Raw genomic sequence first — 17,752 nt, 5'->3', positions numbered from 1 at the left:
ATAGCCTGAGGGTTGGCAAACTACCACCCACAGGCCAAATCCAGTCCACTGCCAGTCTTTGTACAGCTCACAGGTTAAGAATGGGTTTTACATTTTAAAATAGTTGGACAAATCAAAAGAACATTTTGTGACACATCAAACTGTAGGAAATTCAAATTTCAGTATCCATAAATAAACCTTTATTGAAACACAGACACACACACCCATTCACTTATATAATCTTTGGGTGCTTTCGCGTGGCAGAGTTGAGTAGCTGTGACAGACACCACATGGCCTGCAAAATCTAAAATATTTATTATCTGGCCTTTTCAAGAAAAAGTTACCCAGCCTCTAACAGAGCCTCTGGGAATGCATTTGTGGAATTACTGGTGTTGTGAAGTGTGATCCCAAAGCCCAGCGCTAAAACTATATACTCGAAGAGTCCTCCATGGTGCCATGGCTGTTTTTTAAAATGTTACAGGGAACAACTAATATTGCCTAGAGTTTTCTATCTGGAATAAATACCTCTTCCATGCATTAAAAATGTTCCTGTCCACAGACTGAGAATTCTTCTGAGAATCCATTCTAGGAAAATATTCTAAATACAGAGAAGAAATCTCATGCATGCACATTTAGTGCAGCATTCTTTAAAATAGCAAGCAAAGATGTTAAACAAACAACCCAAACCCAAAAACCTAAATGACCAAAATAGGGGAATGGTTGAATTAATTATGGTCCTCCTCATAATAAAACAGTTATCAAAAAAGTCCACGAAGAATTTATACCATGAAAAAATTCTTATGTGATGTTGGGATGGTGTCTGAAGGACAATAATAACTTTTTAAAGCTCACAAAATTGAAGACAAAACAACAAACTAAACAGATCATTTTTCAATCAGTGTGACAGAGGAAAGGTTAGTAATGTTTAACATACAGAAAATATTTCAATTCATTAGAGCACATATGAATTGACAAGAATAAGGCCTAAAGAGAGACAAAAAGATATGAACAGACAATTTGTAAAAGAGAAAACATAACAGGATAACAAACGTGAAAAAATATTTTAATTTGTATTTGAAATTGAACGATGAGATGCCTTACACATAGTTAAGTACACAAATGTTCGTCAATTAATGAACAGTTTACAACAAAGAGACCCCTTTGCTAGTATTGCATGTAATGTCAGCTAGGAGAGACTTTTTTTTTGTGATTGTACCCAGAAGCAAATAGAAATATAGCCCACAGAGTGTTCTACTCTTCAAAATAATTGATGAACTAAAAAGTCTCAGTTAAACAAATGAACATTCTATCCACTCCCTGGTACTCCTGACTCACTGTGGCTTATGCTGCAAAGCAATTTTGAAGGCCTCAAACCTCATACCAGAGTGTTTCCTCTGGTTGCATTTCACCTTCCCTCTGTTCGAGTTCTCATAATCCATTTCCTAACCAGCAGTGATGGTAAAACCTTTCATCTAGGCATCTTAGCTGCTCCCAGAAATCCTGATTCAAGAGGGGAAAAATCCTCTTTAGACAGACATTTGTGTATTAGTGGCAAATGCTAAAGCAGAGTTTCTGAAATTTTTTGATCTCAGGATTCCTTAACACTCTTAAAAATTATTGAGGACCCCAAAGAGCTTTTATTTATGTGGAATATATCTACTGATATTTATTGTACTTGAAAATTAAAACAAAATTTAAAATATTAATTCATTAAAAATAACAATAATCTGTTATACATTAATATAAATAACATTAGCTTTATGAAAAAAACTATTTTCCAAAACAAAAATTTGTAAGAATGAGATTGTTTTAAATTTTTACAAATATCTTTAATATTTAGATTAATAGTAAAAGGAAAAACAATAGTTATCAGCAGTATTAAGAACAGTGGAAGGACAAAACTGAGCAGCAGAATTCGTACAGACATTTAAGTTTAAATTCTAATAGCCCAATTGAGATTTTCACTGAGGGTTTGTTTTGCCCTTTGGCCTCATGAATGGGTTTCATGAAGGGTTTCATGGATGGGCTTCAGTGGCCTATAAACTCTTTAAATTCTGTTCTAAATTTTGCACATTTATTGTGTTCTGGTTAATTCCAGAAGACATTTCAAACATTTTTCTTACATCATATAATCAAAGTACTTAAATAAATTGACAATTATAAAAATAGATTAGTGAAATGCACCTTATACTTTAATAAAAAATGTTTTCAGAAATAGATAAGTGAAAGCTGAGTGTTTCTTTGATAGATTCCCCTGTACTACAGGAGTGATAATTGCAGCTATTGCAATAGTAGTAATTGTTAAATGGATACTAATGAATAGCACAGCATAGTGAGTAAGAGTTTATATAGCACAGGCTCTAGAATCAGATTAAGTAGGTTCAAATACCAGTTCTGCCAGTAACTGGTTTTAGAACCTGGGGCAAGTTAAATAATGTCTCCCAGCCTCAGTTTCCCTATTTGTAAAATGGGGGAAATAATGGTAGCTACCTCATAATTCATTATGAATTCAGTGAGTTAAACTTGAAAAGACTTATTACAGTAGCTGGCACATAAAGACTTGATAGTAGTTTATACCATGCTATCTCACATTGGCATACATGGAATTAATAGTGTATCACTATACCTTTTTTTTTTTTTTTTTTTTTAAATAGAGACCAGTCTGTCACCCAGGCTGGAGTGCAGTGGTGACATCATAGCTCATTGTAACTTCTAACTCCCATACTCTACCAATCCTCCTGCCCCAGCATCCAGATTGGCTGTGATTGCAGGTGTGCACCACCACACCCAGCTACTTTTTTTTTTTTTTGGTAGAGACGGGGTTCTCGCTATGTTGCCTAGGCTGGTCTCAGGCTCCTGGCCTCAGGCGGTCCTCCCACTGGCCTCACGATGTTGGGATTGCAGGTGTGGGCCACTGCACCTGGCCTGTACTATGCTATCAATTCCATATATGGAAAGGTGTTTTCCCTTTCAGAGCTCTTTAAAGCTCTGCAGAAGATTTACATGTGTTTATAGAGCTAAGAGAAATCAGGGAGTGGAAATTGAGTGTGTAATAGAAATTAAACTCTTCATGTTTTATAATCATGCATAATTTCTATCTTCATTCTCCGAAGTTGCCTAAAGCACCATCAGTTAGGAAACTTCCATTGTGAATTACCTTATTTCCAAAAGCAAGTACCCAAATAATTGTCTCAAGGGAGGAAGGACAAAACTGTTGCAAGCTAAAATATTTGGGGATTTGTGTGACTTGACTAGGGAACCACAGGGTTTTATAATGCCTGATCTAGCCCTGTGCCTAACAGTTTATTTAAATCTTAATGCTAATGTTAATTAGTTCCCAGGTGGTTGACCTTATAAGAAAACACTGTGTGGTATTTTAATGTGGTAAACATGTGAATGAAGGCCTATGGCTCAGTTAATCACTCCCACAACTTTGAGCTGTGGGTTTTACTGGTGGAAGGAACTTTAACAGGTCTTCACTCTTGTTATTAGATATCAGAGAACTGAAATTAGTTGGAATTGTAAGCAGTGAATAGATGTGTTGTTAGAATGATTCCATCACTTATCTATTGTTTAAAATTCTAATAAAGTAACTTGCTTTGTAAAAAAAAAAAATTTGGCTTAATAGAAGACAGCTGGATGCTCAGATTTGCTTCTGTTTTCAATCTGTTGCAATATGTTGTTTTCACTGAAGTATAGGAAAATTATCTGGCCTCATATAGATATGTGGTTGAAAAAGGAGTATTTTAACAGCCATTTCAGATACTTGTCAATATTCTTCTTTGGCACTACATAAAAATTTGACAAGGGATACTTTCTTAAAGGTTAGTTACAATGTAGAATCTGAAACCACATCAACAAACTTTTTTTTTTTTTTTGAGACGGAGTCTTGCTCTGTCCCCCAGGCTGGAGTGCAGTGGCGCATCTCGGCTCACTGCAAGCTCTGCCTCCCGGGTTCACGCCATTCTCCTGCCTCAGCCTCCCGAGTAGCTGGGACTACAGGCGCCCGCCAACATGCCCGGCTAATTTTTTTGTATTTTTAGTAGAGACGGGGTTTCACCGTGTTAGCCAGGATGGTCTCGATCTCCTGACCTCGTGATCCGCCCGCCTCGGCCTCCCAAAGTGCTGGGATTACAGGCTTGAGCCACCGCGCCCGGCCTATCAACAAACTTTTTGAACTGTTACGTTAAAGTCCGTTGGTCTGTCTTGCACTTAGAATGGCTTTTACTCATGCATGATTTTGTAGCATTCATTGTGCATTGGTCATCCGGAAAACAATGATTTACTGATTTTACAATATTAAAAAAAATCCCATTCATTAATATCACCACCAATCCCATCAAAAGAGTCTACGTGGTGAGATGCTGTCAGGCTCATAATAGAGAATATGAGTTTTCCAAAATTCTAATTTTCACTTGATAGCTCAAATTTTATCACTGGCAACAAATACTGTCAGTTGTCTATCTGAAAGTGACAGGTTCACTATATTTTCAAGAAAATATCTGCCAAATATCCAAGTCTAACTAACCATTGTCAGTTCATGATGTTCCATTAAAAAAGTAGAGAAGTCGGTCTGCAACTCAAACAATCACATACATGGTTTTCCTTAAAGCCATCTTCATACCTTAGGTCTGTAGCAAAAGCACTTTATACCCACCTCCTGTTTCCTCACACAGAATATTAAAAAGATGCAGACTCAAGTTGGGATTTAATAAAATTAATACTTTTTACGTTTCATCAAGGACCTTCTTATGTAAAACTGGTTTTCTTTTTTCCCTCTGAGTGCAATGAAGAGTATGACGACTACCAGTGCAGTTTGGCACCACTGTCTTAATGATATGCAAACAGGCCGGGCGCGGTGGTTCACGCCTGTAATCCCAGCACTTTGGGAGGCTGAGGTGGGCAGATCATGAGTCAGAAGTTCGAGACCAGCCTGACCAACATGGTGAAGCCTCGTCTCTACTAAAAGTACAAAAATTAGCCGGGCATGCTGGTGCGCACTTGTAATCCCAGCTACTCAGGAGGCTGAGGCAGGGGAATCGCTTGAACCTGGGAGGTGGGTGTTGCAATGAGCTGAAATTGTGCCACTGCACTCCAGCCTGGGTGACAGAGCGAGACTCTGTCTCAAAAAAAAAAATAAAATAAAAATAAAGATACGGAAACAGTAGTTTTACCTATCATTGTTTTGGTACCATTAGTACGAACGTAGTGTTTTTGTTTTTGCTTTTTGGGACAGGGTCTCACTCTGTGGCCCAGGCTGGAGTGCATTGGTGAGGCACGATCACAGCTCACTGCAACCTTTGCATCCCAGGCTCCAGTGATCCTCCCACCTCAGCCTCCCGAGTAGCTGGGACTACAGGTGCGCACCACCACGCCTAGCTAATTTTTCTATTTTTAGTAGATACAGGGTTTCTCCATATTGCCCTGGCTGGTCTCAAACTCCTGGGCTCAAGCAATCCACTTGCCTCAGCCTCACAAAATGTTGAGGCTACAGGCATGAGCCACCATGCCCAGCCTGAAGGTAGTGTTATTATGAAAATAACATTGACCTCGTGGACCATCAGGAGTCCACAGACCACACTTGGAGAATCACTGTACTACAACAATCTTTGCCTTGTAACTGAGGTAACAGCAATTCTAACTAAAGTAATCTAGCTATAGCATGGGGTTCAACCATGCCACCTTCCAAAGATAACTAAATATAATACATAAGCCTAATCTAACATAGCAATTTTGTTTATATATTGTCCAACACCAATATACAAGCATTTCCATTGTAGGTCCTTCCTGACTTTCCATACTTCATTATCTTTCTTGTCAGGAAGAAATGTCTTAAGACATCAAGCAGTGATGAGTTACCTGCAGTCTCCTATTCTTCCCTCTAATTTGTGGCTCCGAGGCTATTAAGACTGCTTTCGGCACAGTTAGCTCAGCACAAAGCACAACTATCTTTTACTCGTTTTTCTCCCTTGATCTAGAACAGATCAGCCAACAAATATTTTGGTTCTTTCACATTCTTTCATTTCTGTATCAATGTCATCATCTGAACCCTATTTGTACCTTGCCTAATGCAATAGTCCACTAATCAAGCTCCCAATCTCTAATCTCTCCCTGCTCCAATTCAATAACAGCAATAACAACAAAAATTTCAATCATGTTACATCTTTCTCAAGAATCTTCAATGTCTCCACATTACCTATGAACAGAAACTGTAGGTCAGTTGAACATGAGTGATAAAATGCATGTCCAATCTACCTGGTTAGTTGGGAAAAGGTGAAAAAAAATGCTACCGCCACTTTCATACCTATCTTCTCAACTGGTAACTGCAGTTGAGAATATAGAATCCAATCACTACCACAGGTACCTACCTGCTCGAAATACTTGTTGCAGGCCGAGAGGTTTCTAGCCACATGATCCATTTCTTCTAGTTCTGCCATTTATAGCTCAAGGCACTGACCTTGACATAGATCTGATCATTACTCTTAAGGCTTTGATGTAAATAAAAATAGCTCTTTCTCACAACAGGCCTAGGAACTCTGTTTTATAAGATAAAGTCCAAAGGCTCTACAGTTCTTCAAAGTTCTCCACTATCATTATAATTCATCTGCCACTATTCTTCAAGAATAATTTTCCATTTCAAATACTGACGCTAGAACTTTGCTTCTTCCAACTTGATGACTCCATATGCACTGTTCCCCCTGACCAGGAATGTGTTCCTCTTCCTCTACCTATGATGCATCAAGATCAAGCTTAAGCCCCAGCCTTTCATAATATGGCAATCTGCAGGGATCACTATTTCTCCTCTGAGACCAAATATCACTTACAACCTGTATCACTGATTTGGTACTAGATAATGCATCACATTAAATTGTTATTTTGGCCCCCAAATAACACCTCAAGGGTAAAGATTAGGAACCACATTCGTTTTTTTGTTTGTTTTTTGATCTGCCATGATGCCTATGCAACAAGATGCATATTTTTTAAATGAAAGAATGGTCGGCATATACCTGGGTGCAAAACAGAATCATAAGCACAAAGAGGTTTAGTGAATTACCTGGTGTGGATGGATGGCTATACATTAAAAATTTGTGTTCCTCCTTCCAAAGTGTAGAGTAGTCACTGAAAGACAGCTGCTCAGTGGGAACAACAGTTCCCACAATGGATGAGAACAGAAATGATGTATGTGACTTCCAGGTCAGGGTTTTTAAGAAGCAGGTTCACCCTCTACTCATTCTTTCTCAGTCTGCCTCTGGATACAGAGGACTCAAACCCCTAGAGATGACAACAGCAATGAGACAGAAGATGCCTAGCCCAGGAATCAACCAAATGGAGAAAGCTGCCTGCTGTTTAGCAACACATGTGCTGGACTATTATACAGGTGATAAATATCTAGTACATTAAGTCACTGAAATTTTGTTTTGTTATAGCAGTTAGCATTAGTCTACTCATACACTGAGGGTCATTTAATAGGTTAGTAGACATGAATGAGACCAGAATCCATGTTTTCCGATGCTTACTCTTATAATGTATCAAACTGTCTTCAGATATATATTTATATATTTTTTATTTTATTTTTTAGAGACAGGGTCTTGCTCTGTCACTCAGGCTGGAGTGCAGTGGAGCAATCATAGCTCACTACAGCCTTGAACTCCCGGGCTTGAGCAATTCTCCTGCCTCAGCCTTATGAGCAGCTGGGATTAAAGGTGCAAGCCATAGCACCTGACTTTCAGATATATATTTCTAAATTATCTCTGTGGTATTTGGCAAATGTGTTCCCACTGACTGCTCTCAGACAAATGCTCTTTTTTTTTTTTTTTTTCTGGAGACAAGGTCTTGTTCTGTCACCCAGGTTAGAGTGCAGTGGCACAATCACGAGTCATTGTATCCTTGACATCCTGGGCTCAAGCAATCCTCCCACCTCATTATCTCGAGTAGTGGGGACTACAGACATGCACCACCATGCCTAGCTAACTTATTTTTTGTAGTGATGGGGTCTCCCTATGTTGCACAGGCTATTCTTGAACTCCTGGGCTCAGGCGATCCTCCTGCTTGTCCTCCCAAAGTGCTGGGATGAACCACCACGCCCATCCCAGATAAATACTCTTAATCCTCAACAAACCCTTTTCTTCACTTACCATTTACAATCATTTTCAAACAAGCAGAACATGGTTTTCTGGAAAAATAAAGATCACAGTTTTTCAGCCTTGACCCATGTTTAATAAGAGCAATCTGCCCGGCATGTAAATCTTCACTAGAACAGTGGAGACCAACAATTTTCATGTTTTTCACCACCACAAGACCAGTTCTCTTTACCTACATTAAGATATAAAATAACAACTTATTAATTATAACACCTAATAATCATATTATGAATTATACTTGAATTATTAATAAAAATGGAAGTTTTGTTTAATTCTTTATCTAAACAGAGTTTGTACAAAGCACATTTCTCATTAGATCCAAAAAGCTTCTGAAACTTTAGTGTTGACTTTAGGCCAGAAATTTTCTAAACCTAGGCTCTACTAATCAAACAACTAAGCAGGTAATCATCATTAATTTGTTCTAGTTAAAGATTAGATACATTATAACCTAGTAAAGGGCAAGAACTAGGTCAATTTGACTTGTTTCTTATAGGATTGAGTGTAGCACCCTTTAGTATTAAGCTTCTAGATGGTAATAAAGAATATAAAGCCCTGATTTTACACATGGATAAGTAAAGCCCAGAAAGTTTACATGACTTTCTGAAAGACCCACAGATGGTAAAAGGCAGAACTAAAGCAGAGGTCATCTTAAATTCTAACATATTTTAGATATTGACCAAAGTAAAGATAATTCTCAATTTCTTTCTAGAAACTACTGGCTGTATCAATTTTTAGCACTATGGCAGTCTAGACTACTATAGTTGGGTCCCACCTCCTACTATAGGTAAGTTATAAAAACAAAAAGAAGGAAGACATACCATCAAGTGTCAAAAAGGATGAGAGAACTTGATGTCAGAGTAGTGAGCTTGAGCTATCTTAGCAATATTCCACAAAGCAGGGACTGGCTGAGCCTGATTTAAGCCCTGCAGACCGGGGACTGACTGGGGTTCTAAGCACTTCCAGTGGATCTCTTTGAGTGAAGTGAAGGTTTTGTGTTACTATTGAACCTAAAGTTTCTCAACTTAAGCAAATACTAATCAAAGCTGGTATAACAATATCAGATAAAACAGACTAAGGTTAAAAAAAAAGTCAGTTCTGCATAAGGCACAAAACAGTCTATGCTGTTTTCACAGCAAAAGCCTCTGAAGTAAGGAATATAAACCTGATCCTTGGGCTTGGGACTGACTGTTACATGAGGGGAGTTTGGGCTAAGGAGAGGGTGTCCCTATTCCCTATCCCCTTCCAAAGGGATTTAACCGTATACTTATCCCCCAGTACAGCATATCTGAAATCACTTTAAGGATCGAAGCAAAGTGATATTAACTAGTCAAGTTTCAGTTTCAGTTTTGAGTATAAATGTTTGAGATTATGGAGAATAATTTGTAAAATATCTAAAAAAGAAGCAACAGAGAAGATTTTATGGAATTCCATTTCTGAGTTAACCAACCATCTCCTAAACTAGAAGGACATTTAAAAAGGAATACAAAAATCTCTGCTTTACAAAATATATACCTAAGAATGTATGTAAAATATGAAAAACCTATCTATATTGGCTTTTAGAATAAGCTTTAAATTGACCTTGAATTTGTGAACACTTTCCCCTCCCTACCAAAATTTCTTGAGTTTTATGCTCCTCAAATGCGAAGTATATATTATTATTGAATTCTGAATACTTTTAATAAGTTTATTTATTTATCTATTTGAGACAGAGTCTCACTCTGTCGCCCAGGCTGGATGGATTGATTGATTGATTGATTGACTGATTTGAGACAGAGTTTCGCTCTGTTGCCCAGGCTGGAGTGCAGTGGCAGGATCTCGGCTCACTGCAAGCTCCGCCTCCCGGGTTCATGCCATTCTCCTGCCTCAGCCTCTGGAGTAGCTGAGTAGCTCCCGCCATGCTCGGCTAATTTTTTGTATTTTTAGTAGAGACGGGGTTTCACTATGTTAGCCAGGATGGTCTTGATCTCTGGACCTTGTGATCCGCCCGCCTCGGCCTCCCAAAGTGCTGGGATTACAGGTGTGAGCCACTGTGCCTGGCCAATAAGTATCATCTTGGAAAAGAAGTAATGCTGCCTCATCAAAAGATCTTGACAGAGCTCCTGTTGTTAAATTGAATCAACGTGACCAGTGGAAGTGGCTGCAAGGGAATGATTTCAGCTTTAGATTTTCCCAGTTAAGCAGACAGAAATAAAGCCAGAACAAAACATAAAAAAAAAAATTGTTCCTATCAAGTGAGAAGCACACTCATCAACTTATTTGTTATTAGAACAATCTTTTGGGTCGAGTTTATTTATCACTTTTTTGTCTAGAGTCCTTTTTACCTCAGAAAATATGTACTTTTTCATTTTGTACCTAGGTAAGGCCAAAATATCAAGTTTGAGACAAAGATTTTTCCATCCCAAACTCAACAAAACAAATAAAAGCTCAAGTTGCATTCCATTTCGGCACTTCCATTTACCGCAACTCCCAGAGGACTGAATCTTTTCAGTGAATCACTGCTCTGAATTTGATTTTGCTTCACTTCGCTAACATTTTGGCAAGTCATCTATTTGATCCTAGTCACAGAGTTTTACACTAAAACATGGGCAAAAGCGGACAGTCTGTTTTGTATATGGACTAGTACATTGACTTAAATGGTGATCCACTATTTTTTTTCCCTTGGCCTTTCTTATTATGAAAACGTAAATATTCTGAGACAGATTATTTCTATATTCCTACTGGGCTCACTCTCAGAATGAATTAGGAAATCTCTAGGAATATACATCAGAATCATCAAGGTAACTCTTCAAAACATACATGCTTAGTCTCCACTCTGCACCCAATGAATTGGAACCTCTGGAAAACTCAAAGGAATAAAGTAACAAGGAAATACTATACAATATTAAAAAGAACAAGGTTCATCTTTCAAGTCTGCACTTTGATTTTACCCTACTTACCAGCTAATAAGTTAACCCGTAACTGTTTCATGGATATTAGCAGAAAACATGAAACTTCTGGGTTAGAAACAATGAACTTTATTATTTGCAGCACAGCAGTCAGTATGAGCATCATTTCTGTTTCCTGCCCTCAAGCCCCATGAGGGTAATACAGATGGGCACAGATGGCTGCCTGGACACAGGGTGGGTAGTGTTATAGGAGAGGAACACTGAGCTTGAGGGTCCTACTGTTTCACAGCAGAAAGTAAGCCAGATTGCTCTTTGTCCTGGAGGGAGACATTACCTCAACCTTCAAGGCTGATCACTGCAAACACAACTCTGAGAAACGACCCAGGTAAAAAGTGGTTAGGGCCTTGCATTCTTGGCATACCCAGCAAGGTGTGTGGGAGTGTGAGAGAACTAAGGAAGAGTATTTCTTAACACATCTATATGAACTATCAAGAGTTTTTTTTTTTTTTTAAAGCAAGATGTAGGATGTAGCATAGAATAATCCCATCTGTACTTTTTTTTTTTAAAAAAAAGGAGTGACATATAGTCTTGTAAATATACAGACCATTTTTAGAAGAGTATTTTAAAAGCTCCCTTGACAGTAGAAATTGAGGCACTTTTATTCTACTTTATACTATTCGTTTTGCTTTGTTATTATGAGCATATATATGTGAAATCATAAAAATTTACCTGTCTTTTGTCAGTAGATACTCTGGTCATCTCTTCATTATCTCCTAAGGGTCCATGCTTTCCCTCTTCATTTTTCTAATAAAAATCAGATTAAGGAAAAAAAAGATTAGCACATAAGACATATGACTAATTCAATATTTCCATATTTAAAGGCTGGCTTCCTTGGCTTTGACAATTTTTTTCCATGATGAAACTCTACATTGACTTCCCACTTTGTTCGGATCAAGTTCATACTACTTTACCTAGTAAATAAACCTTTATAATCTATCCCCTATGTACTTTCCCAAAACATAGAAGGATTGGAAATTGTAATCAGAAAATAAAATTCTGAAGTTTATGGTTTCACAATTGTGGCAGTTTTGAGTAATGGAAAAGTCCAAAGTGTGGCCATGAATGACTAAAGTGGAATAGAGGTAAATTAATTGGAATTGAGAAGATAAGGAACTATGTAACAAAGGTATTAGATCGGGATTGTGGTAGGCAGGATAATGCCCCGCCAGAGATCTCCTTGTCCCAGTCGCTGGAGCCTGTGACTATGTTTTGTTACATGGCAAGGAGAAATCAGGTTGCAGCTGGAACTGAGGCACTAACCACCTACCTTGAGATAGGGAGATTATCCTTGATTATCTGATTGGCCCGATGTTATCATAAGGGTCATTATGAGTAAAAGAGGGGTGTGGGAGAGTCAGTGATGCAACATGAAAGACCTGACTGGCCATTGCTGTCTTTGAAGATGGAAGGGGCCCATGAGCCAAGGAAAACAGCCAATCTCCACAGGCAGAAAAGGCAAGGAAAGGTCCTCCCCTAGAGTGTCTGAAGGGAATTTGGCTCTGCCAACACTTTGATTTTAGCCCAGTAAGACTCATTTCAGACCTCTTACCTACAGAACTGTATAATAAATTTGTGTTGTTTTAAGCCACCAACTTTGTGGTCATCTGTTATAGCAGCAATAGAAAACTAATACAGGCATATCCATGAGGGAAAAAGTGAAAACTTGAAGTAGAAAGAAAGTTTTGAGGCAGGGACCAAAGTCCTTCATTTATTAGTTCAACAAATACTTACTGAACCCTTGCTATATGACAGCCTAATTGCTCAAGATGCAGCTCTCATAGGGCTTATGATTTATGAAAACAGGAAAGTGACTATGAAGTAAGTTGATTAAGACAAAGAAAGTGACATAGAATTCTGTGAGCTCCAAAATAAGTGGGATAGCCGGGTGCAGTGGCTCATGACTATAATCCCAGCACTTTGGGAGGCCGAGGCGGGCAGATCACGAGGTCAAGAGTTCGAGACCAGCCTGGCCAACATAGTGAAACCCTGTCTCTACTAAAAATACAAAAATTAGTTGGGCATGGTGGCACGCGCCTGTAGTCCCAGCTACTCGCGAGGCTGAGGCAGGAGAATTGCTTGAACCCGGGAGACGGAGGTTGTGGTGAGCCGAGATCAGGCCACTGCACTCCAGCCTGGGCAACAGAGCAAGACTCCATTTCCAAAAAAAAAAAAAAAAAAAAAGAAAAAAAAAAGGTGGGATAGTTAATACATTGATAAAGTTTTAAAGTAGGAATGGGAAACTTTGTAAATGTTGACCTGCTAGTCTTATAAAAGAAAGAACCTTCAAAAAGAAGTTTACAAGAAAACCCATGTTCTGGGAATGGGGTTTCTGTTCAGACAGAACAGGAAGTAGAGGAAGTGATGGTGTCAGTGGAAAAACGGTAAGGATGTGGGTGCTAGTAGTGGTAATAATTATATGAGTGATGATAATAACAGTACCTAACATCTACTGAATGTTTATCATGTACCAGGCCCTAAATTATCTCATTTAATCCTTATAACTTTATAAAGTAGCTCCTATTATTCTCATTTTACAAATGAGGAAATTGTGGCTGAGAGAGATTAAATAACTCAACCATAGTCACACAGGTAATTAAGTGGATATGCCAGATCCAGCCCAAGATCTGTCTTAACCATTATGCTACATTGCTTCTGTTCTGGAAAAGTACAGTGAGGGCCTTTAGCATAAGGTACCAGAAGACACAATGGAAAGAGTTAGGAGGCTAGGTGCGGTGGCTCATGCCTGTAATCCTAACACTTCAGAAGGCTGAGGCAGTGGACTGCTTGAGCCCAGGAGTTAGCGACCAGTCTGGGCAACATGGCAAGACCACATCTCTATTAAAATAAATAAATAAATAAGGAGACAAGAACAACAACAACAACAACAACAACAAAAAAAAACACATAGTACCTAACATGTGCCAGGCACTAAGACCTTTACAAATATTAACTCATTCATTTCTCATAAAAGCCTCATGTAGTAGATACTAGTAACATTTCATTTTACAGATGAGGAAGCTGACACAGAGAGGTAAAGTTACCCAAAGTTATACAACTAGTAAGAGGTGGAGCCAGAGTCTGAACCCAGGCAGGCTGGCTGTAAAACCACTGGCTACTCTAAATTACTAGACTAAGGTGCTACTCCAATGTTTATGCTAACATTACAGCATAAGTATTTTCTTATGTTAAGTGAAAAGGATAGGATACAGAGTTAAATGATCTCATGTAAGTAAAGAAAATAAGAGAAAAAAGACTGAGAAACAATTTTAAAAAAGTAATTAGTCTCTAGGAGGTGGAATTATGATAAAATCTTTCTTCTGTTCATTTTAAAAATAACAAACATATATTACTTTGGTAACTCATAAAAATACTTTTAGTAAGACAAAAGGTTGGTAAAGTATCAAAAGCAGTATTTCCAATACAATTACATGTCTAATTGCATCTTGGTGTTTCTGTGATTTACTCTGTACAGCAAAAGCAGACTAAAGAATTTAAGTGAAACAATCTTATTACTTTAGCTTAAAGAAGATTTTTTTTCTCTTATTGGAAAAAGTTTGTACTCAACTCTACGAATACCATGTGCAAATGATACTGGAAAAAATATACTATAGTAAATGGTAAAGAAATATTAGGCACAAAATTTGGCAACATTTTGAGGAATTTAATATTTCCACAAGTATAAACGCAATGGCAGCATATACTATATGTATATGAAATTTAGATGTATTCTTACTGTATAATTTAAAATTAATAACTTATCAACCCTGTAACAGTACCGAAACTGTCAAATACAAAATTGTATTCCTGCTATGACTGCAACTAACTGCAAAATTTTGTGGATATTAACTAGTACAAAAAGGAAATCCAAGAGAAAAAAATATAGTTTTTAAAAATGTTGCAGCTATAGATTCAGTTTCAATGACAATGTTTGTACAATAAATAACACTATAAAAGTGGAGTATAATATGCTCCCTTTCATTCTGTATTCTTCCCCCACACTATCATTGGTCTTGCTTTTTTGCAATGGCCATGATATCAGAAGAACTAATGAAATTATATACTTCTGCTTTATTGACATTAAATATACAAGTAATTGACAATCTACAATCATGTTCTAAATACTTGGTAAATCTCCCTTTTTGGAATTTAAAACACATTTTTCTCATATAAACAATGTTAAAAATGACAGTCAAGTTCCCAAGCTAACACGCAAAAGCCTATTTCACCCAGATCACTGCCAGAGTAATCCTGAGGCTCTCCCTCCCCAAGTGCCTTGGAGTCCCAAGGCCTGTAGGTAAGAACAGAAGTAAAGGCCTACCCAAGACCACGGTGAGAGGATTGTAGTCCTAGGACACATGGGTGTGGGAGCACAGCTGGAAAGACACCAATGCAGTGAATAGGAGCTGGGCAAGCTCCAGGACCAGGAGCTAAGAGTGACAACCTTTCATATAGCCAAGTCAATCCTAGTTCCAGGTTGCCTGGCTTTCTGAAGACATGGATATTCTTTGTTTTGATACCTTCTGTACTCATTTCTATGTGTTTTAATTTTCCATTTAAAAGCCTTTAAATAGACATGCATATGAGTCAGATTTCTAAATAAGATCCCAAATAAAATATTTGAAACAAAAGACTTATTTATTTTCATTTAGAAAACTTCCATGATGCCCACCAGATGAAGGAATGAGATGCCAGGAAAACTTAGGGTCGTTGGCTTGGGAGAAAATAGAGAGTCATAACCTTGATCTTTTGTTAAACATGATATAAAGTTGCATAAAATTTTGTTGCTAATATAGTTTTGAAATTTCCTTGGTAGCATTTTTTTTTAACAAAATGCTAACTGAAAGCTTCACCTCAGTTTTCTGAGATCCACAGTTTTCTCTATATAGTATGAGGAAACAGTAGGGTGTGTATTATTTGCAAACAAACTTCAACAATTTGTTGGCCAATCAATTCCTTCCTAATAGAAACATAAATATCATTTCTCACTAATTAAATATAACTTGTGCCTGTTGAAAAAAAAAACTTAATTTCAGCACAGGATGTAGTGTGTATGTAAAAAAATAGAACTAAAACGAGATCAAATCTGGATATTTACAAAAGAAAGAACGCCTTTTCAAAATTTGTATTCAATCCCTAATATGTTCAGTTTTTAAAAGTCTTTTTTTCTTTTCTTTTTTTTTGAGACAGAGTCTCACTCTGTCGCCAGGCTGGAGTGCAGTGGCGTGATCTCAGCTCAATGCAATCTCTGCCTCCCGGGTTCAAGTGATTCTCCTGCCTCAGCCTCCTAAGTAGCTGGGACTACAGGCACGCACCACCACGCCCAGCTACTTTTTGTATTTTTGGCAGAGACAGGGTTTCACCATGTTGGCCAAGATGGTCTCGATCTCTTGACCTTGTGATTTGCCTGCCTCGGCCTCCCAAAGTGCTGGGATTACAGGCGTGAGCCACTGCGCCTGGCCTAAAAGTCTTAAATCTCTAAATATTTGTTTCTAATCTGGCTCTTCCAAATAAATTTTATCTGAAAACAAAACAAAACAAAAAAAACAACAATACACAAAATCCCTAACAGCTTGGAAATCTACTTTCATAAAATAATACTAAGCTATTAACAAGTAGAAGGAATAAAGGAATTTCAAAATTAATGAAGGAAATGAAGAGCTTTCTCAGCCATTAATAAAATGTAGAGCCAGAGTGGGGGGATGTGGGTGAGAAATATGGAGTAACGATGTATAATATTTTAAATAATGTTTTACTATGTATAAAACACTTCACATAGGAATTGGGGGAGGAAACTACACCAAGAGATATCATTTTATTATGAGAAGTGAATATCCTCACATCCCATTAAAATTCCTCAATGCAATTCCTATATTGATAGGATAAAATCTAAACTCCTTTGCAAGGCATACAATGCTTTTTATGATATGATTCCTGTCTACATTGTCAAGCTCCTTTCCAGTCTCTTCCCTCTACCTAACTTCACTTTCTGGCCTGAGGACCACAAATTCTCTCATTCCTCCAAGGTTTTCCATGTAGAGTTCCTTGGCTTGGGCAAAGTCCACTCATTCTTCATGTCTCAGTGCAAATACGACCTTCTCTGTGAATCCTTCCTTCACTTCCCCATATAGAGCCTGGCTCCCAGTCTTGCCAACATCTCTGCTTATACTATGTACTCACTCCACCAATTCTGTTTTAATTATTTAAATGCCTAGTGTTTCTTCTCATTAGAAAATAAAGACCATGTTTTTTCTGCTTTGTATGTCCAGTGCCAAGCACAAAACCTCATCCACAGTAAAATGAAAAGAGTAGGTGGTCTCCTAAGAGTACTGTGGGAATTTAAGGATTTATAGTCTTTCTCTGGAAAATCTAAAGCAACCTTTCAGCAGAATTATGGGCAAGTTGGAAACTTCAGCGAGTACATGCAGAATATAACTACAACTTTGTAAGAGTAAAAATAAAAAACCTCATGATTAAGATTGGAAGTATCAAAATGTTAACAGTAATGTTTTTAGAAGTGGTGAGAAGCCATGGGTAATTTTCTGCCCCACCTCCTCCTTTTACCTCTGTTTTCAAAAAAGTCTTAAATGCTCGACTTAACCTAATACTATTTTCCAATGGCCGTGGCCCCCTATAAAAATTAACGCCAACATCCTAAGCTTCCAAAATTATCAAACAGAAATGATGAGA

At 37.8% G+C, this 17,752-nt stretch overlaps 1 protein-coding gene across 2 annotated transcripts in view; it reads right to left on the bottom strand.

The window, feature by feature from the left end:
* CDADC1 (cytidine and dCMP deaminase domain containing 1) overlaps positions 1 to 17,752 on the bottom strand; it is a 44,005-nt gene that overhangs the window by 24,256 nt on the left and 1,997 nt on the right. For both annotated transcript variants that reach the window (XM_032150883.2, XM_032150884.2), the window contains exons 3-4: positions 11,735 to 11,809; positions 8,115 to 8,292 (exon numbers count right to left, since the gene is read on the bottom strand). In XM_032150883.2, the coding sequence (XP_032006774.1) occupies positions 8,115 to 8,292; positions 11,735 to 11,809 (253 nt within the window). The remainder of the gene's footprint in view (positions 1 to 8,114; positions 8,293 to 11,734; positions 11,810 to 17,752) is intronic.

The sequence above is a fragment of the Hylobates moloch genome, unplaced genomic scaffold (assembly GCF_009828535.3).
Source record: "Hylobates moloch isolate HMO894 unplaced genomic scaffold, HMol_V3 SCAFFOLD_4, whole genome shotgun sequence".
Lineage (NCBI taxonomy): Eukaryota > Metazoa > Chordata > Mammalia > Primates > Hylobatidae > Hylobates > Hylobates moloch.
This window is presented reverse-complemented; position numbering and strand designations above follow the sequence as displayed.